The 25,998-nt window shown below is 46.1% G+C and overlaps 1 protein-coding gene across 1 annotated transcript in view; it reads left to right on the forward strand.

Moving 5' to 3' along the window:
- Positions 1-25,998, forward strand: part of adamts2 (ADAM metallopeptidase with thrombospondin type 1 motif, 2) — a 41,482-nt gene that overhangs the window by 8,077 nt on the left and 7,407 nt on the right. Inside the window, exons 3-15 of the mRNA XM_035527297.1 lie at positions 3,614-3,782; positions 15,772-15,974; positions 18,555-18,638; positions 19,104-19,260; positions 19,455-19,560; positions 19,834-19,977; positions 20,736-20,868; positions 21,616-21,729; positions 21,842-21,987; positions 22,309-22,484; positions 24,113-24,246; positions 25,270-25,393; positions 25,782-25,862. Coding sequence (XP_035383190.1) covers positions 3,614-3,782; positions 15,772-15,974; positions 18,555-18,638; positions 19,104-19,260; positions 19,455-19,560; positions 19,834-19,977; positions 20,736-20,868; positions 21,616-21,729; positions 21,842-21,987; positions 22,309-22,484; positions 24,113-24,246; positions 25,270-25,393; positions 25,782-25,862 — 1,771 coding nt within the window. The remainder of the gene's footprint in view (positions 1-3,613; positions 3,783-15,771; positions 15,975-18,554; positions 18,639-19,103; positions 19,261-19,454; positions 19,561-19,833; positions 19,978-20,735; positions 20,869-21,615; positions 21,730-21,841; positions 21,988-22,308; positions 22,485-24,112; positions 24,247-25,269; positions 25,394-25,781; positions 25,863-25,998) is intronic.

Consider the following 25,998-nt stretch of genomic DNA (forward strand, 5'->3'; position numbering starts at 1 on the left):
TTCAAAAGAAAGAAGCAGCCATAGGGGACTGTTTCTCAGCTCTTGTGTCATTCTTTTTCTTTTACATTCTTGCCATGTACAGTTCTTTTCACAACATGTAATAGTGATGACATGATATATCACCACCTGACATGGTATGTTAGACTGATTAACTCTGTCCGTCATAGTTACCATGACGGAGTCGTGTGTATTTGTCCATCATGACACGCATGTCTCAGTTTTATCAATGAGGAGGGGCGGGCCCCTGCTTCCTTTTTTAAACATCCAACATCCGCCATTGGCCTACTGAGTTAGGGAAAAGGCCCACTGCTTATAAAGTGTTAGGACAGGCCTCAGATCAGCACCTCATTCAATAATGTTTCCCCCACATCTCTCTCCAGCCACAACCCACTCCACCTCGCTCATGTAGCTCTGCTTACTCTCTCTCTCTCTCTCTCTCTCTCTCTCTCTCTCTCTCTCTCTATCTGTCTGTCTTTCTCTCTTTCTCTCTGTCTGTCACTTCGTCAGCCTGTTTCTCTCCCGCTTGCAGAATGTGCTCGACCTGTTGGAATAATGCAGTCCCGATCATTTCCAACGTTTGAAGGCGTGGTTCTCTTGGTCACATCCGTTCTAAGGCACACTTTTTCTGGCGTTCGTATTCCCCTCCAGATTAGCTGTAATATTCAGTAGGGAGATTGAATTTCTATTGAGTTCTATTATTACTGACATAAACATCCAGCACAGGTTGCCTAGTAAGGGGTTATATTTTTGGGGAGGTGGGAGGGCATTAGGTGAAATCATGTTTAACATTACAGCGTTAACTAAAAAGGGGAACTGTACAGAAAGACATTTTCCAGCGATCTGGATATCATTCCACAGTAATCTAATGCCACATTACCTTCTGTGAGATGAGCAGAAGTTTGAGACCTATCTTGCAGAAGCACTTTGTTGCATTTGACAACGAGAGTCCCTCATCTCAGTTAGCAGAGATATGCTTCTTGGCTTTTTCTCTGAGACCCTTACCTGTCTCAGAGAATCTGAGCAAATTGAAGAGCCAGAAGACCGCACAAATTTACTAACATAACATACACACACATACACACACACACACACACACATACACACACACACTACTCCTTATCTTAAAGAGGGTTACTAAACAGTGAACGTTCTCTCAGGTACAGCAAACTAGGACCAGTCTACTGGTGTGGGATGGTGCCATGGCCCCAGAGTGTTCTGCTGAGTACTCTGCTCTTTCTACTTCTAACAAACAAAACATTAAAAAAAAAAAACCCGGGATCACTTCCTCATGCCTGTTTGGAAGGCCAAATGATAGGTATTTCCATTAGGCAAGCAGTGGCTTTCTTGGATGGGATTTGATTTTCAAATTAGGAGCTCTGGAGCTATCTCTAAGCCTTCCAAATGGAAAGAATTAGATCTCTAAAGCCCCCAACATGTGAAGTTACTGCATAATTTAAAAAAAAAAATCACGTCAAATGTATAGGTTTTCCATTCCTGGTGCACTAAAACGTTAGCAGTGTGTTGAAACGGCAGCTCAGGTCAAGGAATAATCCATCATTTTTCAACCTAATCTCCGTCTACTGTGGTGTATAGGTTGCACGCCATAGACAAAAATTCTGACATCTTACCCTGTAGTTAGAAAAGAACAGAGAAACTTGTTGACAACATGAAACGTATGAAATAGTTTGACAACTGCCCTCAGGCTATCATATTCTGCCTCATTTGCCGCTCCTTTCTGGAGACACCCGTGATCAACCGACCACGCAGCCAACTCGTACGTCATCACCAGAATACGAATTCTACTGCCTGTTGGCTGCTAATTGCCACCTTTACTTTGCCCTGTGTTCTTATATATATAAATAAGACTTCTGATTAAGACCCTTGTGCTATCGTTTCTTTTTCGCGTTGATTGCCCTACTGTGTTTGTCTTTGCCTGCTCGAATAGATTTCATGTCTTGTTTATGGATCCCCTTGGTTTGTCTGTCCTGACACTTTATAAGTGCGTTTGGAGTCAACAGATTTGTCCATTTTAACAGGGGACACAGGGAAACACAAGGCAATTATTGTCCATAATTGAACATACTCTACAAATGTGGTAGATAAAGGTAAAAAGACAGAGGATTCCTTAATGGTTCCAGGTTAGGAGTCAGGAGAAATGGATAGAAACAAGAATTGGTTTAGATAATTCGCACTCTCGATGATTAATTAATTAATTAATTACGTAAAAGTAATGGCAGTTATTCAATTTTGATTAAATAACATTTTGACTTTAAGGCTATGCTGTAGTATGTCACAAGTTTTGCTTTCGTCCACTGATGGCAAAAATATTCCTGTCTTGTGGGCCAACACCTTACTTACACCCTTTAAAAAGCGAGTAGCATGGCCACACTTTGAGCCTCTTATTCCCTGCCCCAGCAGAGAAGGCTGGGCAGTTCTGAATTGGCGAGTTTTTCTGCGGAGGACAGAAATCTGCACTTCGCGTTTCTGTCAGCGCTTTTCCCAGGAACCTGTGACTGAGTGTGACAGCTGATCCCTAGGTACGGAGGTGTCCATTTATGCAGCGCGCGGGCATTTCCTCCGTAATGAACCCCCAGGAGACTCGACTGAAAGCGAGGGACGAGGCAGGGGCAGCTTTCTGGGGGGGGTGGGGGGCAGTAAGCTAAACGTCCACCTCAGCGGCCTGGCCCTGGCTCTCTGTATAAGCCGGGCTTCTTCGGTGAGGACCGGGGAAGCACCGGCACAACATTAAAGAGCCGCGCTTCAAGTTCCCTTCGAGGAACCTTTGACATTACTGCGTCGTGTTGAATAGCCGAACTAATATGGATATTGATCAGGGGATGACTCCCTGATTGTCTGGTTTCTGCCAGGGAGAAAGCCAAGAAGTTGCAGATACCGCGTGCGGATAGGTCCCGTCTCAGCCATTTGATCGATCAGCCTTATAAGCGCATGTCTCTCTCTCTCTCTCTCTCTCTCTCTCTCTCTCTCTCTCTCTCTCTCACTTGTTCTCTTTTTCTCTGCTTGTTATGCGACCGGCGCCGCGGGCAGTGGAGAGCGCCGTGTCATTCACATAGACAGCCTCGACTAGATACAGTGAGAACTGAGCAGGAACTGTCAAGCATATCGACCTGTCAGTGAGTTCTCAGTAGAAGACACATTTAGCATTGATCGCGTTTCACAGCTTGAATTTCCTCTTTCTATCTTTGACCACCAGCTTTGTTTTAATTGTGTCAACACAGGGAGCTTAAATGGCAGCAGGACTGCAGTTTCTTTGGACGTATTAATATCGCTCTGCGTTTGCTCATAGCTGGTAGCGTCACTGGGTTTTAATGATGGCTGCTGCTTGCACACATGATTTAAGTGGAGAAAGAGAACCGATCGATTCTGAGATCAGGTTGCCCGAGGGCTTCTACTGAAGCCACTGAAAATATGATATAGTGGACAAACCAAAATAGATCCTGTAGCTTTCCCCTTTAATGGACCTTATGCGCAAGCTTTGTAGATGTGAATGAAATATTCTTTTTTTTTGCTGTTACTCGTCTTTGGCCTTTCTTCTTTTTTATGTTTATCTCTCTCTCTCTCTCTCTCTCTCTCTCTCTCTCTCTCTGCCTGTCAGGCGGGGATGATCCGTGCGGGGCAGGAGGAGTTCTTCATCGAGCCGCTGGTGAGAGGGGGCGACGTGACAGGAGAAGAGGAAGGCGGAGCCGGACGACATCACATCCTCTACCGCTCCTCTGCCATCAAGAAGCCAGCCGCCGCTCCTGTGGACTACGTCCATCCCAGAGGTCAGGGCTGGTCATCATCTGACAGTTCTACTGAAGGCTGTTTCCTCCTGCAGGGGTCATTAGCGGAATACTGTCCTGTTGAATGTGCCACTACAGTCAGCTGTATGCAGTAATGTGCGGCAGTGTGATACATGGAGAATCTTACATTTGAAAGCGTGTGAAGTGATCTTCCACAATAAGGTTTTCAGGAATTTGAAGTGTTGCCTAATCCCTAGCAAATCTATTTATATTGATTTTCTCAAGTATCTTAGCAGTCAGAGGTTAGTAGTTACAGCAGCAACAGTCAGGATGGATTTCCTGAATAAGCCAGATGGCTCTTCTCGGCCTTCACAATTTAATTATCAAATGGATCACAACCCTGAACCTTAGTTCAGTTCAGGCCTCTGGTCGCTGGGGTGCTCTGGTCGCTGGGGTGCTCTGGTCGCTGGGGTGCTTCCATGCATGCATTCTTGCCCCCTCCCCCCACTGTTTTGTTCTCTCTCTCTCTCTCTCTCTCTCTCTCTCTCTGTTGTTCTGTTGTTCTTTATTTTTCTCTGTCCCTCTCTCTTTCTGTCCCTCCATTTCCCTCTCTCTCTCTGTCTCTGTCTCTCTCTCTCTCTCTCTCTCTCTCTCTCTCTCTCTCTCTCTCTCTCTCTCTCTCTCTCTCTCTCTCTCCTTTGTGCACTGTGGGGGTGAGGTGTGTGAGGAGGGGTGAGTGGTAGAGGTCAAACCTCTCTATGAGCAATTCCCAAGTCCAGCCCGCTGGGTTGAGACAGAGAGGTTGACAGGTTCACGGTGCGATGAAGTCACTCTGGACTTGCGTCCAGTCTTCTGGGTCGTTTATCTTGAAGGAAAGTGTACAAACAAAAGGAGGGCTGTTGTAGGCAAGACCTGCTAGCTGGAGTTAAACGCACACACACACACACACACACACGCCACAGAAACACAAGCCATAATTATGCTAATAGATAATGTCATTAGCTATTAAAGAAGTCTGTTTAGACCTGATCTCAAATTATGTGTAATAATTGTTGCAGTTGTTAGATGAAGTCAGATATAGTTTTAATTATGGTCTTGCTTTTGAGAGTCATACGTGGATGTTTTGCCTTTGGAAAAAAACATCTCTTGACTTTGGACTGTTTTGTCCAAACCAAAAAAGAGCAGTCCACTTTTGGAGTAATTGATCTCACTTGTTTTTTCATGTGTGACAGTAATATATATTATGCCATACAGATGTTCTATTCTTTAGCTCACTAGACTAGAAGAGCAGTGCATGCCTTTGCGTCATGGAGGTACTGTGCTGCTCAACATCTGTATCATAGCAGAGTAGACATAACATTTCCTCTGGCTTACAATAACAAAACATCTTGTTGTGTGTGGAGGGCTCAGCAGAGAGCCCAGGTTTGACTCAGTGAGTCTGTGGCTGCTACATATGTAACATATGTGCGTCTGTGCCACTGTGTGTGTACGCATATGCCTGTGAATGTGTGTGTGTGTGTGTGTGCATAGACATGCATATCTATAAGCCTGCGTGCGCTCTTGTGAGGGGGCGTGCGTGTGTATGCGCGTGGGCGTGTGAGTGAGCGATGGCCGAGGCTCATATTGAAATCCAGCAGAGACGTGTTGCAGCCAAGCCTGGACTCAAGAAGCCAGTGTCTACGTGGCAGACTTGATGGGATTTTAAGCCCCGCTTGGCAGACATGAAGAGGGCAAAACTTCAGAGTTACTGTAAAACTTGTGGAGGGGAGGAGTGGGAGAATGAGAACAGTGACAAGTCAAGCCTTAAGAATGCCATTGTGTTCTGCCTACACGTAGCCATTACTCAGCAAACCTTGAAGGGAAACCAATGGGATTTTCTTCGTCTTTGTTTAGGCTTTTCCGTCCAAGTGGTTTGGCTGCATCTTTATCTCCCAGGCATTGTTTACCGCCCTGACCTTCAGTCACCCTTTGACACTTGGAAAGACTTACAGTCATAGCTCATTTAGATTAAATTATTTGAGCAAAAAATAAGCAAATTCTGAAATGGAGTGATTATGTATAATTTTTGTGAAATTTACTGTGCATGCCTCAGATGTCTGTAAATCCTGGATGCACTTTCAGCATGGTTTAAACTCGGGGAAATATTGCTAAAGTATATTGGGGGGGTTGCAAGCTGACTTGCAGAACAGAAAAAAGGACTGTTCACCACCGATCCTCCAAGCTGCGAAAGAGGCTCTAGCTTCTACAGAACTGGATCCTCACTGCTTCTGCCTTGACTTCCTCACATAACATCTCTTTTAACATTTTGTGGAACACAGCTCAGTAGACAGTCTGACATATATTTACTGGCATGCCTTTTATCTTCCCCTTACTTTTTGATATTTTGGAGGGTTACATATGTATTGTGTGGATAAAATATGTAACATGGAGAATTCAAATGGTTAAATATGTAATGTGAAGGAAATAGTGATGTAATGAAATATAGGCTATGAAAGTAAGAAAATATGTAGTGTATTTAATAATGTGTTATAGGCTGTGTATTGTGGTAGCTCAGTGGTTAATGTACTTGAATAGTAATCACAAGGTTGACTGTTCAAGCCCCACCACTGCTAAGTTACCACTGTTAGGCTGCTGAGTAAGACACTTAACCCTCAATTAAGTTGTAAAAAATGAATGTAGTATAGGTGTAGGGTACCTAGTAATGAAATATAGGCTATGTAATATAGTATATGTATTATATCTAGTAATCTAGTATAGACTATATAGGCATAGTATATAGTATATGTAGTGTATCTAGTAACAACATAGGTTATGTAGTATAGGTGTAAAGTATCTAGTAATCTAATGTGTGGTGTAGCCTATGTAGAACAGGTAGAGTGGATTTAGTAGCATAATATTTACTATGTAATATAGGTGTAGAGTATCTATTAACAATACAGGCTGTGTAGTATATGCAATGTAGTATAGGCATAGTGTATCTAGTAATGTAGTACAGTCTATGAAGTATAGTAGTGTATCTAGTAATGTAGTACAGTCTATGAAGTATAGTAGTGTAGCTAGAAATGTAGTATAGGCTATGCATAGTGTATCTAGTAATGTAGTATAGATACACTATGCCTATGTACTATAAGCATAGTGTATCTAGTAATGTATTATAGGCTATGTAGTATAGGTGTAGTGTCTCTAGTAATGTAGTATAAGCTATGTAGTATAGACATAGTGTATTTAGTAATGAAGAATATGTGTAAGGTATGTAGCAATATAATATAAACTATGTAGTAAAGGCATAGTGTATGTAGTAATGTAGTATAGGTTTCCTTATAGTCTATAAATCCACTTTCGGATTTAGGGCAGACAATTAGTACGTAGTGGAAAATGTCATGAGTTGTCACATGTCTCCATCATAAATATCAGTCTCTGAGAAAGTGATAAATAAACCATAGATCAAAAAACCTTAGAACAAGAAGTCAGATTCTTGAAATGAATGTCATTCCTGTCCATATGAGCTTGTGTGGGTGTGAGTGAGATGCATATGGTTTTCATTGAAATATCTCCCAGCCTCGCAACAACACTAGAGTTGTTCTGCTTACTAATCGCCTTTGGCATGGTGGGGTGTTTTGCAGGAGTGTGGACTTCCTCCAGAAATGCTCCTCTGCCCGTCTCTCTGCTCCTCTGCCCGTCTCTCCGCTCCTCTGCCCGTCTCTCCGCTCCTCTGCCCGTCTCTCCGCTCCTCTGCCCGTCTCTCCGCTCCTCTGCCTGTCTCTCCGCTCCTCTGCCGGTCTCTCTTGCTTTTCAGCCCTGTCTCCAGATGGTTCCCATGCAGAATGTCTCGCACACACCGTGGCTGCAGCCCTGCAGTTCTGGCTGTAGCGCTCAGCACCACTAACTCCACTGGCCTTGCTTCTCCAGAGCGGGCTGCAGAGTTCGGCACTGTAATCACTGGCGTTCTTGCACAAAAGACAGTGATTACAATTATTTTCCTGGCCCTGTGTTTTGGCGCGGAGCATCCAATTGGGGGGTGTCCGTGCGCGTCATAAAGACTGAAGTCATGGAGCGGGTTTTATTGAATGGCTTTGAAAATCAGCTCAAAAGATTCATGGTTCATAGTGGATGGAGAGGTGCGCTCCACACTCCCACTTAGCCTGCAGTATGTGCACTGTGTGTCTGTGGGTGTGGTGCGTGAGTTCAACTTCAAAACGCAAACTCTGGTGCACACATCATATACTTACGTTCTGTCAAGAGCTCCAGGAATGTATGCTATTAAGATGGTGTGTAAGAGATGTATTTTCCTGCTTGAGATCTGGAATAAAGAGGTTCAATAATATGCATTCTTACTGAATTACATTTGTGTGTTTTAAGAATGGCCTGTGTTTCTATTTGTGACATGTCCCCTCATGTCCGTCCGTCCCCCAGAGCTTCATTTAAAGAGCCCCCCCGACAAATACAGACACAATACACATTTTGTTTACCACTGCAGTTGTTTTTGATGAAGCCTGTAAAGATGCTGACAGAGGAACAAAGCTTACAGGAGAAAGAGGTATGATATTGGTCATTAAATTAACAATACGGCTTGGTTCTTAGAGTTTGTATTTGAAAGTGTGAATTGCTTCATTTAGTTCAAATATTAAATTATTTTAAAAACCTGTTCATACACTCTTAGAGAAGAGGTGCCATATACAACCCTTTGTACATAATCTGAATATTTTATGGGTGCTTCCCACTGACTTGTAATAGAGATCAGTGGATCTTCCCCCCCTCACCCCCCCTTTTTAAAGACTCTGTTCCAGAGAATTTATCCTATTACACTGGTCGGCAATTCTGAACTGTTTACACTGGGAGTGGTAGTGCTAAAATTTGCCTTATTCCACAAAATTCCATTCTTTAAAGCAAGCGCAAAATGGTTTTGCATAATAGCATACGTACTAAAAAAAAACTGTCTGCAGAGTTATTTTTATAGACAAAACAAAAACCCAGTTGATTAATGTGAGGATGGATGCAGTGGTGTTTGTTGGAGCCTAGCTCTACTCAGCTGCTGAGAACCTCACTGTTGCTGTCAATTCCTGAGCCACTGCTAGCTTTTTTCTTTGTTCTTATAGACCAGCAGCAGTTTATTTTTTCAGATTTGTTCCATGTTGATTTTCAGAGGCTGTTGCTTGAACAGTTACATCTGCCAGGCCTGCTGAAAATGCCAAGTTATGCATTTTGTTTTTACTCCTAAAGCCAGTGTCTGTGCATCCATCTGGCCAGTAATCTTCCTGGATCACCTCAAAAGTCAGATTTACTGTATGGAGTCATATATATACATACTCATGTAATATCAAGTTAATATTTTCTCAGATTTTTCTAACTTTATTAATGGAAAATGAATCAAATAATGAGTAATATTTCTGAAGTGTGCATGTTTCTAAATTTGTTGTAAATTTGTGGTTCAAATATGGCAGTGGAATCTTAAATGAAAAGACTAAAACACTGTAGTGTAAACACTTCGATTTCCCAGGGAGAGCCAGTACCCATCATCCACACCGAAACTGCAAAACTATTTGAATTTTAGAATTTACTTCATCCAGATTAAAGTTATTCATTCAAACTGTGATGACAACTTTGTTCTGGTTTATATCACTTTTGTGCTGACTATCGTATGTGCCAGGAGAACATGCAATGTGAGTCTTGTCACAGTTCGAACGTCCCCCAAAATCACCATATGAGCTAACCAGTAAGGGAAAATGGACATTTTACACTATACAGAAAACATAGCTTTCAAACCTGGGTTATGTAGATATTTTTTCCCCTTAAGCTCTCTAACTTCACTGCTGCCATAGCAACAACTAGAAATATAAACATATACTTCATCAATGCAATGGCCTTGCAATTCCTTAATTTCGATGGTCCAAAGTGTTCAAACGATCAGAAAGTCTTCTCTTGGTTTCTTTGAATTATAATTGATTATTATATCTCTTGCAGAACTGCAGTGCATTGTTAGATTGTCCACAGAGAGCAGTGGTCATCATATTTTGATCAGATAATGAAACACCCTAGCTTACATGAGTAGAAACTTATATTCTGACTAGAAACAATTATTTCCCATTATTGACAACATGGACAATAAAAATATTGTCGACAAATTTTAAGTGGAGTACAACCAATTGTGAATTTAAAACCTGAATGCTGGAAAAGAAGCAAGGTCTTTAGATTTTTATTGAAGAAGACAAATATGTCCAAAATGCTTTTACTGAACAAAAATCATTTGTTAGAATTTCACGTGCCATAGATAACATTCCAATCACATAGAGATTACTCACCATAGTGGCTGCTAAACCAATCAGCTGTTTGACCCACTGCAAAGCAACTGGGCTACTATATCTGGAACTGTCCATGGAAGGAGTAGAAGAAGAACAAAGGAATGCCCAGACAAGCAGAGGCATAAAATATTGGAAGAAAGAGGATATGGCTGGAAGCTGTGAACAAGAACAGGATAAACCAGAGAATGAGAGAGACCAAAAGGGAGATGGGAAAAAGACAACCACTGACAGGTGAAATTGTAGGATTGTTTGACATGGAAAGGAGTGGAGGCAGGCTACAGTCTTACCCAGATAAGCAGCCCAACAAAGCTTTGACAGTGTTGTTGACCAGAGTCTTGGAAATAATTAAGAATAAAGAAAGTGAAAAACTGGACTTAGTTTTGGAATGCATGCCAAAACCAACACAGAAGAGTGAAGAAGCTCCAGGAACGCATTCTGACTCGTTTCTTTGAGCGGTACCACCATTGCAATCCAACAGCTGTAGCCTCTGTGGATGTGGTGCACTTCATGACCTGTGCCATGATGCTGCTCAATACTGACCTCCATGGTCACTATGGTGGCATAAGAAATGTCCTGTAAGGACTTCTTGAGAAATCTGAGGAGGGTGGACAGTGGTCTTGTTTCCTGAGAAGCTGTCCAAACAACTGTATCATTCAATCAGAAAAAAGAAACTGGAATGCAGCAAAGATGATGATGACTGTGAAAATTTGGTCCCAGGCAAGACAGACACTTCTGTGTCCACAGATGTCTGCTGCAGCTCTGCACAGCACTCAGCCACTGTCAACAACTGCAATGCTGTTCATAAAACTGGCTACCTGATCCGTAAAAGGCTCACAGACAAGAACGGCAAGAGAAGAAGAAAGGGACAGAGGGCATGGAAGCCATTTTATGCCATTCTGAAAGGCATAGCCCTGTTTCTGCAGAAGGAGCCATACAACCCCAAGGAAGGCTTGTCTGAGACGTATCGCAAGAATTCCATCAGACTGCACAATGCCACAGCTTTCCACGCTGAGGATCACAAAAAGAGGCCCAATGTGCTGTGCCTGAGGACGGCAGATATGAGACATTTCTACTTCCGGTCTGAGAGTGAGCGAGAGCTGATGTCCTGGGTCATGGCCATTAATGGCACCGTAACCTGTAACTCTGGCCCTTCACCCCCTGCTTCTGTGGGCCAAAAAAAACAACCAACCCACTCCTTTGTGTCCAGAGCAGCTCGAGACTGGGGAGGTTGAAAATTCATTTGAATTTTCAGACATATTTGAGTTATCTGAGTTGTTTCGCTAAGAAGTCCAAGGAGAAGCTGATGATCTGCCATACCATCTATTTGGAGCTATTACGTGAGCTTGCTCGTCACGACCATGATGGCGAAGATCTAAATGGGAAACATGGGGGCTGCGTGTCTCCTGTGTATGGTGGACTGTGAGCTGCTGGGTGGTCTTATACTACCACCCTCTGAGGTTTCCAGTGTGAACCAATCAGAGCTCTGTGACCTGTCCGTGTGCTTGGCTGACCCGCCTTGATCACTCACAGTTTTCATTTTCCTGTCTAATAAATATAGACGTGTGTTTCCTTTGTCTCTTGGATTTATCCTCATTTCAGCAAATGATCAGCTAAATAAAGCCAAAACTCACTAAGTGCTTTTAACACATTCGTATTTGTAGCTGTGCTACAAGTACTGTTTCACCTCTGTCTGACTTGTTACTGGCAGATACTTTAAAAGCTTAGACTAATGACTCCATCTTATTTGAAGACATGCATTTAGGGACATGCCAGATAAGCTATAAATTGTATCTTTAAAAAAAATCAACAAATACAACTGTAGAATCAGTGCATGCCTAACTAATTCCTTATTTTGTTTATTAAAGTTAGCATTACTGGATTAATGTATACAGAACTATAATTAGTGCACATACATATAATATATATAATGTATATGATTCAGCTCACAAGGTATTTTAATGGGCTTCATGACAACAAATACAAAGACCAGATCCTATTGTGGTTGAAAATAAGCAGATAAGTGGACTAACTGTAAATCTAGCCAATAAGACACCAATAATAACTATATATACAGTAAACAGACACAAGACACTATTATCTAAGCGTTGCTAGAGTCAACAGACTGGCAAAGGATTCTAGGCCATCATAGAGTAAAATACTAATAGAATAGACAAAATATCAACCAATGTGCAGGAAAATGTTTGTGTCGCTTGGCAACGGTCCAGTCCCAGTCAAGTTGTGGAACTATTTGTGTTGGCGGAGCCAAATATTATTAAATAAAAAAGCGAATCATAATGTGGTGTCAGTTATTACTGTGAACTAATAAATCTACTGTTGTACACAAGTAATGCCACACTCGAAATTGTGCTGTTATACTTAATGTCAGTGTGGTTGTAATCGTAGCCATGCTAATATTCAGTAACATAACTCCCTCTCATGTGATGTTGTTTGTGTAAATATTATGGGCTTGGTCTCGAACTGCACGCTATTTGTGGCTGTTGCGCACATCATTTCTTACAGGTGGTTGATATATCTGCTGGTTTGGGATGTCAGGTGTGAGAATATTCTCTCAAGCATAAACTCACCCGCTTAATAAAATGTCCATGCATATTTACACGTGTATTAGTTACCAAGACAGCAATGGAATCACATCATTAAGAATGTCAAGTTGAGCACACCCCTGCGTTCTGTTTGTGGAACACCATGTGTTCCTTTTCCTTCTTTTTTTTCCTCTCTCCTTTATTTTAAATGCTAATTCATCACTGCTGTAGAAAAATGCCACCCCATCAATCGCGGCCGAGAAGCGAATATTGCTTCGAACGCATTCAGGAAGCGAAGCCCGAGTTCACTGAACCTGAACTGAGCTGAACAAAGACGCAGCCTCTGTTTCAGCGCAGCGTGTCAGGACGCAAGTCTGCCCGTCCTGTAGCGCTCTATTTTTACACTTTCCCCGAGTACACGGCAGAGCACGGAAGCCTTTTACCCTTGAAATACGATGAGCGCGGCGTTTAAGTGGATGTCCGCTGACATCGTGATCCCCGGTTGACTGTGGACCGATGGTGGTGGTGGCGGCCATAGGCCTCGGGGAACCGGATACCCTTGCATGTGGCATGTGGGAAGAGAGACTTCTGATGTTTAATGTTCTGTGATCAGTTATTTAGACTGAGCGCATCGCGCATCACAGAATCGGCCAAACCACTGCCTTGTCTCCCATTGCATGCTGGGTCTTGCAAGCAGATTGCTTTTTGTTCTGCGTGTTCCCTGTGGATTGCAGGCCAGGGCAGATAAACCGCTGACACTGTCAGGTGTTCCGAGTCATGGCTTTAACCTTTAAACCCCGGTGAAGTTCTTACACTTGTCTCTGCCGTGAACTACGGGGAGAGGTCAGATTCACGCTAATGTCTTGCTGTTAATAGAGCATGGCCTTGCAGTTTTGCACGATGCTCTAAATTAGCAATTTGTGAGGTTCAGGGCTCTGCTGGGACCCACGAGTAATAAGGGAGGTATGCGCAGAGATCAGAAAGAAGCAAACAGATGACTCATGTCTATCAGAGGGGTATCCGCCTATTCAGTTAAACAGCACATCTTTTCCCTAGTTTACCCTGCACAGTTTTATTTAAACACTTCAACATGCTTCTTTGTAATAGGTCTGCTTAGCGATGACCTGATTTGAACCGCACTGTTTCAACGCAAGGCCGGCCACAGCCCGTCATAGGCTGATCTATTGCAGAGGAGCCCATAAATCTGGAACTGGAGTTGTGGGGAATTGTGGGGAAGTGTCCTCACTCTGTCCTTTATCCCTGCCTCACCTCTCCTCGCGTTAGCATCCTTAGCAGAAAACATCTCACTCTTAACTGCATTTATGGACTGCATTTACATAAACGACCCCCAAAGCCCTACACTCGGGAGGCACGGCTGATTTGTTATCCCCTCCTCGGCGTCAAATCGACCCCGGCTCCGTTCGAGCAAGGGAGCCGAGCGGGTTTGAACATCGGTCTAAACTACGCTAAACGGCGTGCCCCTGAGCGTGCATGCTAAAAAGCTCACACAGTTGGAAATGTATGAGGACCGGTTGTGAAAATCCAAGTGCTGATTCATTCCAGAAAGGTTCCAGTTATGATGCTTTTATTCATGAGGTGCTAGCCGCCTTCTCGCATTGTTCGCCGGGGTGTGAGCACAGTCTCCCCTGCCGTGGGAGTTCTGCACACAGAACCTGAAGAATCCTGTTACAATGTTTTCTGCAAATGATCTGTTAAGTTATTAAAGGTTCATACTGCAAGCATGGATCAGGTTATATGTTGAATTAGTTGCTTCCCTGTGATTATTAAGGTCAAATATTTCTTCTTTTAATGTGCGCACTCTTGGGCATGTGGTGTATCCGCTGGTGGGGATAATGCTAACGTCTAGATCCACACTATGGGAACTTCTCACCAACAGAAACGCCCGAGATCACTACAGAACAGGTTCACTATTTTTTCAATACCTTATTAACAGGACTGTTCCCCTTCATGTGAATTCAGAATCTCACGTTGTTTAAATGTAGTCCAGTGAGGACTGGACTACAGCCAATCTGGGTTATTAAGCCTGCAAAAATCCAGATAAATGTCATTCTAAATAACGGGAAACTCAGTGCAGATAGACATAATGAAACATCTGAAAAAGTCTCAAACCCTGTTTTCTGTCTTCTTTTTTTTTTTTTTTTTTAAAATCTTAATTTGTGTGGAAATTTTGAAATGATTGGGATTTACTGTGGCTATTGCAACTAGTTCCAAAAATGTAATGATATATATTGGTACAGTATTATTAAAGCCTTCTGTTATTTACAGCATATTCTGAGTACACATGGAGTAAGCCATCTGGGACTTCACTGCATGCAGTTTCCAGGTTTTATCAGAGTTTGCGAAAGCTTAACTGAATGGCTCATTGAGCTCTGTGCGATATGGGTTGATATAATGAACCTCCTTCAACTGCTTGTTTTGGAGCTGGGATTCAGCCGCTCGCAAATGCAGTCAGATTGTCGACATACGTCGTTTTCATCGCAGCACGTGGTCATCTTTTACGAGAATTTCTTGGTTTATAGCACTCTTCTAACAGAGAGGCTTAATGGAGGTCAGGGTCAGGTAAGTGCATTAGATGGCCGGAGCTAGAACGGCCCCAGACCGTGGGCCCTCTCAGGTAACTGCATCGCAGCTGTTTCTCCCATACACTCCCACATGCTTCACCGTGGAGCCGGTCTAGGGCCAAGCACATCAGTGGAGCGCTACAGTCCCCTTGTCCAGGCTTCCCTCGTCCGGTTTTGTACTTTAGTTTCTCTCTGGTCCTCCATCGTCAGGGACGGCTGGTTTGTTTTTTTAAATTCATGCGTGCTAATCTGTTTAAGTATGATTTTTTGGCAGAGAGGGAGAAGTGTTGAGCAAGAGTTTCTTCTGTTCATGTATCAAGTATCTGAGAGAGAGAGGATCAGCAAAAAAATCAAGCTTGAAAGAGTTCACCTCTGTTTAGATGACCGCTCAGCCGGTGCAAGTGTGTTGACATGCTGTATATATCGCATTATCGTAATACGTTAAGCTTGCTTCTCTTCACTCGCCTTGCCTCGTGCTTCAGTTACACGCCAGCCAGTTTGAAGTCATTCGCGTGGATGTTTCGGAACATGACATCAGTCCTGTCAAAAGGTGTTTTGGACTCTGTCTGACGGGCGGGTGATGTGTGTGTCCACGTGCGCATCTCTCCAGGTTCGTTCCTGGGCGGTCTGGTCGGAGCAGAGGCAATCTCCAGCCAGTTCGGGGCCAAAGCCAACGCCAGCAGACGGGTGCGCAGGCAGTCATCCCAAGATGAGAACTTAAACATCGAGGTGCTCCTGGGCGTGGACTGCTCCGTGGTGGACTTCCACGGCCGCGAGCACATCCAGAAGTACCTGCTGACCCTCATGAACATCGTAAGTTCCTCGGACCTGCACACTGGTCTTTCCTCCGCTCTCCCCAGATACATTTTAACAAGCGATGTCCTTCAGCTCCATCACTTTCTGGTTCATCGTCACCTCCGAATCACACTCCGGGACGAGGTAGCTCAGTGTTGGATTTCTGGAATTACCTTTCACACCTGTTAGTCTACGATGCCGCCAGCGCAAGTTTTTGCAAGCCGCCGTGGCTCTCAAAAACTTGCTACGGCACTGTGTGTTGCTTTAATCCGGCCCATCGTGTCATCTCAGTGAGACAACAAACCAGCTAGCGCTGAAATTGGCACCGCCGCAACCTCAGTGTAGCACGCGGCAGGGCTGAACAGTAACACAGTGGGCATGCATGTCTCTGAGTGAGAGACATGCTGACGAACACGCATCCCTCTGCCTGACAGCTGCTCCAACAGGGCAAATTCCACGCGCATGACACAGCGTTTCACCCGAAGGATTGAAGTGCCCTGGATCCATAGGCAAGACTGGACTCGCGGTGAACCGTGAATGGGCTGCGCTTTTTGAAGCAGTCTGCATCTCCGCGGTTGATTGATGTAACTGTTTTTCTCTTTCAACCCTTTGCACAACATCCTGTCTTCTCTCCACTGCTATTCCTGCCCTACTCCAAAACCCCATGTTTCCACTCTTCCTCTGTCCCCTGTACTCCCTGCCCCCTGCGGGCCAGCCCGTCTCGGCGCTCCACGCGTGCCCCGGGTTTCTGTGCCGTCGCTCTGTCGCTTAGCAGAAGACGAGCTGGGCAGGGAGACCTTGCTGCATTATTAACTGGGTCCTAATGATTTGCTGGCACTTCGGCCTAGTGCTCATCAATTAGCGACCTGCTTGGCGGGCGGAGAGCCGGCGGGGGCCGGCAGAGCTGGGCCGGCGTCCTGCAGGGGGGCTAGAGACATCCGCGCTAATGAGAGGCCTCTGCTCTGCCCGTTAACGTCGTGCGTGTGTGTGCATGTGGGTGGGTGGGTGTGCATGTGTCTGCGTGTATGCATAAGTGTGTGTGTGTGTGTGTGCGTGCGTGCGTGTGTGTGTTTGCAGTGTGAGCACACCTCAGAGACAGACAGCGTGAGAGGATAAACAGGAAAAATCTGTGAAAATAAGGAGTGTCACATGTTGCTGCTAATTGTCGCTTATGTGTTAGGTTAAAGAGCTGTTACATGACTCCGGGGCGAGGGTGTGCAGTTGCGCGTGTGTGTGTGTGTGTGTGTGCAAGAGAGAAAGAGAGAGAAGAGTAGGGTAGTGTAGTCCATATGGTCCAGACTGAGGTCAGCAAGGTGTCCTTAAGAACATTTTGTCTCATTCTCAACGTTGCCAGGCAACTTTAATGACTGAGCATGTAAGGAGACAAACAGGAAGCGCTCCAATGCCCTATTAGACTCTTTATCACCACCTCTACCCACTACAGTCGTTACCTAATACCTCTCCATTAGGTCTAATGAGGGCTGGCACTAATTATAGCTATCAACTGTCTCATTTTGTTGCATTTCCAGCAACCCTGCAAACGTCTGTGGTATTGGCTATCACCCTTCCGTGAGTGAGGTGGATGGTGCTCGTACGGACGAGCCCCAGAGGGCAGTGCTTTCAGATCACAGTGATTAACTAGCACAAAGCTGAGAGGTGCTGCAGGATCTGCCACCTTTTACACCGTTATTTTCTCGTCTCTGCTGTCTGTCAGTCGTTCTCTTTTTCTCCCGGTGTCCACTCTTCCCTGATCACTCGCAGATTCTTAAACAGCCTCTAGTTGAAGTGCCATCCATCTGTCAGTCTGCGTGTGTGTGTGTGTGTGTGTGTGTGTGTGTGTGTGTGTGTCACAGGGCTTCATTGGTTTACTCTCTCTCTCTCTCTCTCTCTCTCTCTCTCTCTCTCTCTCTCTCTGTCTCTCTCTCTCTCTCTCTCTGTCTCTCTCTCTGTCTCTCTCTCTCTATCTCACAGACACACACACACACACACACACACACAGACACACACACATAGATACACACAAACGCAAATATGCTTGCTCACAGGGCATTTTGGCAGAGGTCCTGCACCTTTTCTCAAATTTCATCGGCGAATGAGGCAGGGTCAGGTGTGAGCAGAGGGAAAATGATATTATTCCTACTGACACACACACACACACACATACAGATGGCTGGCTTTCTTCAGAGGGTTTATTTTGGCTGCCTGATCTGTCCCAGGGGTATTATGATGATATCTGCATTATTAAATGATAGAAATCACACACAGAGACACTGCAGGCTTCAAATGTATTCTTTCCATCATGGCACTTTCCTTCGAATTACCCTGGCATGTAACGCACATGGGTAAGTGCCGTGCTGTCTCTGAGAATGCACACCTGTTCCCACAACCACCTTTAAGGGACGAGAAATCCCGGGAGGTCCAGGCTCAGGGTCAGCCACTAATTGCGCCCTGAGGTCACTGTGAGATTCAGAGCCCTGTCCGCATACCTCACGCAGCCCTATTCCCGAGACCAGTCGCTTAATTAAACTGCTAATCGCACTTCAGACGAATTGGATTAAGGCGCTGTCGCCATCGTTCTCTCCTCGACTCCACCCACAGGTGAATGAGATCTATCAGGACGGCTCTCTGGGGGCTCACATCAACGTGGTGCTGGTGCGGATCATGATGCTCTGCTCTGCCAAGGTAAGAGCGCATCCAAGGTGCAGCCCTCCAGTCGGTTTAGAACGTGAGTGCTTTCGCTGTGAAGAAGTGCTTTTGAAATAAAGATGAGAACCCATGTGCAATGCAAGCCCCAGAGCTCAGCGCAGTCTCACATTCTTTGTTTACGTTCTTTGGGATTTGGACGGCTCGTTAAACAGTTAAGTTGGCTGGTTAAGTTCGGACCGGCGTAGGTTCCGCAGTCATGGTTTTTTGGTTATTGTGTGACATCCAAAAACGTTGCTGTCGCTCAGTATCATTGATATCGGAGCTTTTTGAGAGCAGGCCTCAATTAAAACATCTAAATTCCATTGGTTGTTGTTATTAGGTTGGGGTTTCGTCTTGTTTCAGAAGGTGGGGCGGGTTTAGCAGAGGTTTGGTGGTTTGTAGCTGTGGGAGCATCATGCTCCGATGCTAACGCAGCTCCTGTGTTCCTGGTTCTTGTGCTAGTCCAAGGGCCTGATTGAGCCGGGGAACCCGTCACAGAGCCTGGAGAACGTGTGCCGCTGGGCGTTCCTGCAGCAGAAGGAGGATGAGAACGACGCCGAGTACCATGATCACGCCATCTTCCTCACCCGGCAGGAGTTTGGGCCCACGGGCATGCAGGGTACCGCCCTCAGGACCCACTTCACAGGACCAGTACCAGCACACGCTGGATATGTTTATGAAATTATATCACACATATACGTATAGTGCGGTCGCATACACTGCGTTCTGTTCCTTTCTCTTATTTTTGTATCTGTGTTTTCCCTGTGAAATGACTTCTCTTTTTTGTGTGTGTGTGTGTGTCTGTTTGTATAGGTTATGCGCCGGTGACTGGCATGTGTCACCCAGTAAGGAGCTGCACTCTGAATCACGAAGATGGTTTCTCTTCTGCCTTTGTGGTCGCTCACGAGACAGGACACGTGTGAGAAACGCCAACTTCTGGCCGCCGGCCCACACACACCTACTGCACACTCTAAAGGCAGTGCAGCGCAGCGCGACGGCAGGCCCGCACATGCTAACGCCCCGCACATGCTAACGCGCTCTGTGCAGCTCCTTCCGACACACTGCCACGGCCTTTTGTCGCGGCCTCCTTCCCAAAGTGTTTCTTAAATGTGCAGATCTGTCCCTGTAATGTGGAGTGTTTGAATGAGGGTTAACTGTTCTTGTGTGTGTGTGTGTGTGTTGGTGCGGTCAGGTTAGGGATGGAGCACGACGGGCAGGGTAACGAGTGTGGCGACGAGGTGCCCATGGGCAGCATTATGGCTCCGCTGGTGCAAGCCGCCTTCCACCGCTTCCACTGGTCCCGCTGCAGCCAGCAGGAGCTCAGCAAATACCTCAAGTGAGTGTCTCCAACCGCCCCACCCGCCAGCCCCCGCCCGTCCTCCGCCTGCTGAGCCGGGACCCCACGCCGCCGCTGGCTTGCGGCTGGTGAAGTTTTGAGGGAAATGTCAAGTTGTCGGCCGCGAGGTTCAAGCGGAGCCCAGAAGAAGATGGTGGCTCTGAGGGCATGGGTGAAGAAAAATGGCAGTAAAAGAGAGAGAGGCCAACTCCTATGAAGGATTAGGATTAGGAGGCCAACTCCTATGAAGGATTAGGATTAGGAGGCCAACTCCTATGAAGGATTAGGATTAGGAGGCCAACTCCTATGAAGGATTAGGATTGGGAGGCCAACTCCTATGAAGGATTAGGATTAGGAGGCCAACTGCTATGAAGGATTAGGATTGGGAGGCCAACTCCTATGAAGGATTAGGATTGGGAGGCCAACTCCTATGAAGGATTAGGATTGGGAGGCCAACTCCTATGAAGTTTTAGGATTAGGAGGCCAACACTTATGAAGGATTAGGATTAGGAGGCCAACTCCTATGAAGGATTAGGATTGGGAGGCCAACTCCTATGAAGGATTAGGATTAGGAGGCCAACTCCTGTGAAGGATTAGGATTGGGAGGCCAACTCCTATCGAAGGATTAGAATAATAGAAACGTCCAGCAGAGTTCCGACACTGAATAATCCCCTGACCTCTGTTCACACCACCTGGGCGCTCGCTGAGGGCTGGGTGGCCCGGTTACCAAACCTACAATGATGTCACCTTTCCCACAGCACTTACGACTGCCTGCGAGACGACCCGTTTGACCACGAGTGGCCAACCATGCCCCAGTTGCCGGGACTGCACTACTCCATGAACGAGCAATGCCGGTTCGACTTTGGCTCAGGCTACATGATGTGCACGGCGGTGAGTTACCCACACCCTCATCAGCAGCACGGCATGCCAGGCGTCTGTGCACCCCTCTATCTAACAGTGTTTGACGATACTAATTGGGTTAACAGTAAACAAAAGATGCCAATGTAGCATAACAGAAGCCTAAAAATATGGAATAAATATGAATGAATGACAAGATCACAAGAATGCTCCGATCAGCACAGGCCGTGACTTCCTGGCCTGCTGGTTCATTTTAAGTTCATTTTGGCACGCCCACTTGGCTTCTTATCAAACTGTCTTCATAGCTGCAAAAGGTGGCATGCACCGCAAAGCAGGTAAGGGGTCAGCCTTTGGTCAGAGAGGTGTCCCTCGTGTGTTCGACCCCTGCTTCCATTACGCTCACCGCACTTTCTGCATTACCCATGCGTCAGGATCGTGCTTTAAACGTGTGACCCCAAATGACCCTTTTTACGCTGTTCGATGTACAACTGCCCTGGCGCATAGACGAGCATACAAATGCGGGATCTCAGTCTGACATCGTTTTTGCCGCGTCTAAAGGCCGGCACAGCGGACATCTCCGGTTTCTTGACCGGTCGGTGTTTTCAGGCCAGCCGAGGGTATCCCTCCCTCCCCCGCTGTAACTGAGCATGAGACGTGGGTGCAAACCCGCCTCGCCTTCGGTTTGCACGGATGTCCCCGCATTGTTCCATGCTGCTTGGACGCCAGCCCTTGGCTTCGGCGGGCGGCGCGTGTGAAAGCGAGCGTGACTGTTTCTTTTAGTACAGCACCTACGACCCCTGCAAGCAGCTCTGGTGCAGCCATCCCGAGAACCCTTTCTTCTGCAAAACCAAGAAGGGCCCGCCCATCGATGGCACCAAGTGCGCCACAGGAAAGGTGGGAGCTATGCCGGCCTGCTGTTACACTAGCTCCAACCATGCGGCCTTACGGTTAGAGCTGTCCTGTTTATATCTCCCTCTCTCTCCCTCTCGCTCTCCCACCTTCACAGCACTGTTTCAAGGGTCACTGTATCAAGCTGACATCGGACATGCTGAGGCAGGACGGCCACTGGGGCCAGTGGACCAAGTTTGGCTCGTGCTCGCGGAGCTGTGGCGGGGGCGTGCGCTTCCGTACCCGCCAGTGCGACAACCCCATGTGAGTCCCGCTGCCCTCTCCCATGCTGCCGTCTCCTCGTGGGTTCGCCCTACGCGCGGAAGCACGCAGGGGTCGGGGCCGTGGGAGCCGTTTAGCCGTTGCGTGACTAAAAACAAGACAAATTTTGAGAAGTTGGTAACCCGTAGAGACCCAGGTAAAGACCAAGGCTGTTAATAATTGTTAGTAATTCGGCAGTAGACTCAATCAACGGTTAATCTAAAGCATAGAATGTAGAAATGTAGAAATGATTAGCTACCTCCCCAAAGGTCGCAGTTCTTGGAGCAGCGTGCCCCTGTGACGTCTCCTTTCCTGCGCTTACAGCCCAGCCAACGGGGGACGCACCTGCTACGGAAACAGCTACGAATTCCAGCTGTGCAACGTGGAGGAGTGTGACAAGGCCCTGGCTGACTTCCGTGCGGAGCAGTGCAGACTGTGGGAACCACACTTCGAGCACCAGGGGACAAAGCACCACTGGCAGCCTTACGAACACCCTGAGCGTGAGTTATTACTATTAAACTGTTTATTGCACATATATTGCGGGAATATTTGGGAATGGATTTACTGCCATTTCAAATGTACCTGTGGAGTGAAGGATAATCCGGAAGGTTCCCCCTGTCTAGCATCCTCCTCCACGTGATGGGATTCACCACGTGGTCTTATTTGTGTCTGTTCACGCACTTCCACGTGCTTTGTGTTTCGCTTTCATTACCAACGCCCACCATTACCACGGTGTGGCGTGTTTCAAAGTCCATTCAGTTGTAACCACTGTTGTTGGTTATCAGTTGCAATCACTGTCACCATTATGTTTTGTATTTGCTTTTAATCTCATTCACCGCGTTCCCGTAAGATTCCGATTGTGTCCTTCACTTCTCCTGCACACCACCTTGACACCGAGGTACGATGGTGCCTGGAAGGCTTCTTATCGTTTCGACCTGTTTCTGCAGTGCCGAAATGAAGTCTGATATGCATCTCTTCCAGTGCAAAACCTGCTACGCATTTGGCTACGACTGGCACAAGTCTAGGATCTCCCCATGTATTCCTCTCTGACTGGAAGATACGCTGAACGGATTCTGGTTTAAAAATAAAATAAAACTTTTGACTTTATTGTAGGTGAGCGGGATTGAAAACCACGCCAGGAGGTTTCAGCCTTTTTTTAGTTCTTCTGGAGAACTCATCGCCAGTAGTCCTCGAGCCAGAGCACAGTTTTGGGTTTCTGGTTTATATGACAAAAAAATGCGGAAGCTGTTGGTTCCAAACCTCGGCTGGCCCGATGTTACAGCGCTCGCATGCGTCAGCTCCAGAAAACCCCACACCCCCTCCCCCTTCTCAGCAAGTGTTGGGCTATCAGGCCATTGTAACTTCATTACATCATGTGGAACAATGACAAAAGCACTGGATGATGGAACTCCTGAGAACAAAAGGGAGCAAGTCTTCCTGGAAAAACGACCCCCGTCCTTGGACTGGGAGTGCGTGCGTGCGTGCGCGTGCGCTTTGTTTCAGTCTCTCAGGCAGCAGCGATCCGGGGGGAGAGCGAGAGAAGTCGCTGGAGCTAAACAGCAGAGCTCCTGTGTGGGACGGTGGAAACATTAGGGGAAAGCGGAGGGAGTGTTTAGCCGAACCTTAGGCGGCGTTTGGGGCAGGCGCACATGGAAATGTGATTAAGCAGCAGTCACATCTGCAGTTTCGCGCCGGGGCCGGATCGCGATCGCCTCAGACGGAATGTGATCGGCCGGTCGAGCGCCGCACCCTTTCCGTCCCACTGCGTAGTTGTGTCCTCGCCGCACTCACACACCACTGAGGCTGCTGGCTGTTAGAGGCAGCTTTCGGAGGACTGTAATAAAACTGTGTTGTGCAAATGTTTTTTTGAACTTAAGGGGCCTGGTTGTGGTGTGTATGAATCCAGTTTAGTCGATGTAGTTCAGTGTAAAGTTAAATCTAATATTTGCAGACAGCATAGAGACGTAGGGAAGAAGGGAGAGGATAACGGGACTAGTTTGATTTTGCTTCCCCTAGTTTGGTAACTGTGAAAACAGGGCACTTGGCAGATTTAGCTCATTTGGGATCTGCACTCCTGTTAAACTAAGGAGCGCGTTTTCCCCCCGTGTGTCTGTGTGGGTGCTGGTAGCCGAGGAGAGATGCCAGCTCTACTGCCAGTCTGAGGAGACAGGAGATGTGGTCTCCATGAAGAGGATGGTGCACGACGGCACGCGCTGCTCCTATAAAGATCCGTACAGCGTTTGTGTGCGCGGAGAGTGTGAGGTGAGAAAGGAATGTACATGTGCACGCACGCACAAAACACACACACAAACATGAGCACACACACACCAGACACACTGGGCCCATGGCAGAAATCCATCCTTCTCACCACTGATCGTACATTATCAGATCACAACTGAACATACAGTATCAGATCACCACTGCACATACAGTATCAGATTACAACTGCACATACAGTATCAGATCACCACTGCACATACAGTATCAGATTACAACTGCACATACAGTATCAGATCACCACTGAACATACAGTATCAGATCACCACTGCACATACAGTATCAGATTACAACTGCACATACAGTATCAGATTACAACTGAACATACAGTATCAGATCACCACTGCACATACAGTATCAGATCACAACTGAACATACAGTATCAGATCACCACTGCACATACAGTATCAGATTACAACTGAACATACAGTATCAGATCACCACTGCACATACAGTATCAGATCACAACTGAACATACAGTATCATATCACCACTGTACATACAATATCAGATCACCACTGCACATACAGTATCAGATCACCACTGCACATACAATATCAGATTACCACTGCACATACAGTATCAGATCACCACTGCACATACAATATCAGATCACCACTGCACATACAGTATCAGATCACCACTGCACATACAATATCAGATTACAACTGCACATACAGTATCAGATCACCACTGCACATACAGTATCAGATCACCACTGCACATACAGTATCAGATCACCACTGCACATACAATATCAGATCACCACTGCACATACAGTATCGGATCACCACTGCACATACAGTATCAGATCACCACTGCACATACAGTATCGGATCTACTCAGTTGCTTATTGTGACCTTTTGCCCCAGTGCTCTGTTTATCACTCACTCACACGGTGCCTTTGCACAACTTGTCCAGACTGGTCCAGGAACAGCAGACATGCTCTATAACCCATGATCCGCTCTTATTGTACAGCAGACTTAATTGTCATTGGTGCTTGTGCAGAAAGTGGGCTGTGATAACGTGATAGCCTCGGATCTGGAGGAAGACAAGTGTGGCGTGTGCGGTGGGAACAACTCCACCTGCAAGAACGTCACAGGACACTTCACCCGCAGTGCCAAGAAACCAGGTGTGCGCTGCGGTTTGTTTTCTGCCAGACTTCTGACACTTTTCCAGATAATTACACGAATGCGTTAAGTTAATGTTATGAGTAACAGTTTACTCCCAGTGTCCATTTCAGATAAAGCACCCACGTTATTACAGGAACCTTAGTAGGCCAGTGACTAATTGCTGCTTTTACAGTCAGGGGTTGTTGAACTGTAACTATTGTAAATATGCTGCTATATTTAAATGCTTTGATAACTGCTTTGTCTTGTCTGGATCTCTGAGTGGAAATCCCCTCCCTACTTCCTGATCCATATCTGTTCCTAGTTCAGCAAAAGCACTCATGTGTTTTGTTTTGTAGAATTTTTCCTCCAAAAGTGTAGTCTCCATCCTTTTCTCAAACGAACCCTCAGGTTATCTGAAGATCCTGGAAATTCCCAGAGGGGCGAGGCACGTTGTCATCAGGGAGTTTAAAGGAACCCCTCACATTCTGGGTAAGGAACTCGGTCTGTCAGGACACCCTCGCAATTCGTGAGAATGGAACCCTGGAGCCTGTAAATCAAGTGTCGGAGAGTTTGGCATCCCACTGCTTGTTTCTGACGGAGCGGTCTGGACTCTTCTTGGCGTTGA

The sequence above is a fragment of the Electrophorus electricus genome, chromosome 6 (genome assembly GCF_013358815.1).
Source record: "Electrophorus electricus isolate fEleEle1 chromosome 6, fEleEle1.pri, whole genome shotgun sequence".
NCBI lineage: Eukaryota > Metazoa > Chordata > Actinopteri > Gymnotiformes > Gymnotidae > Electrophorus > Electrophorus electricus.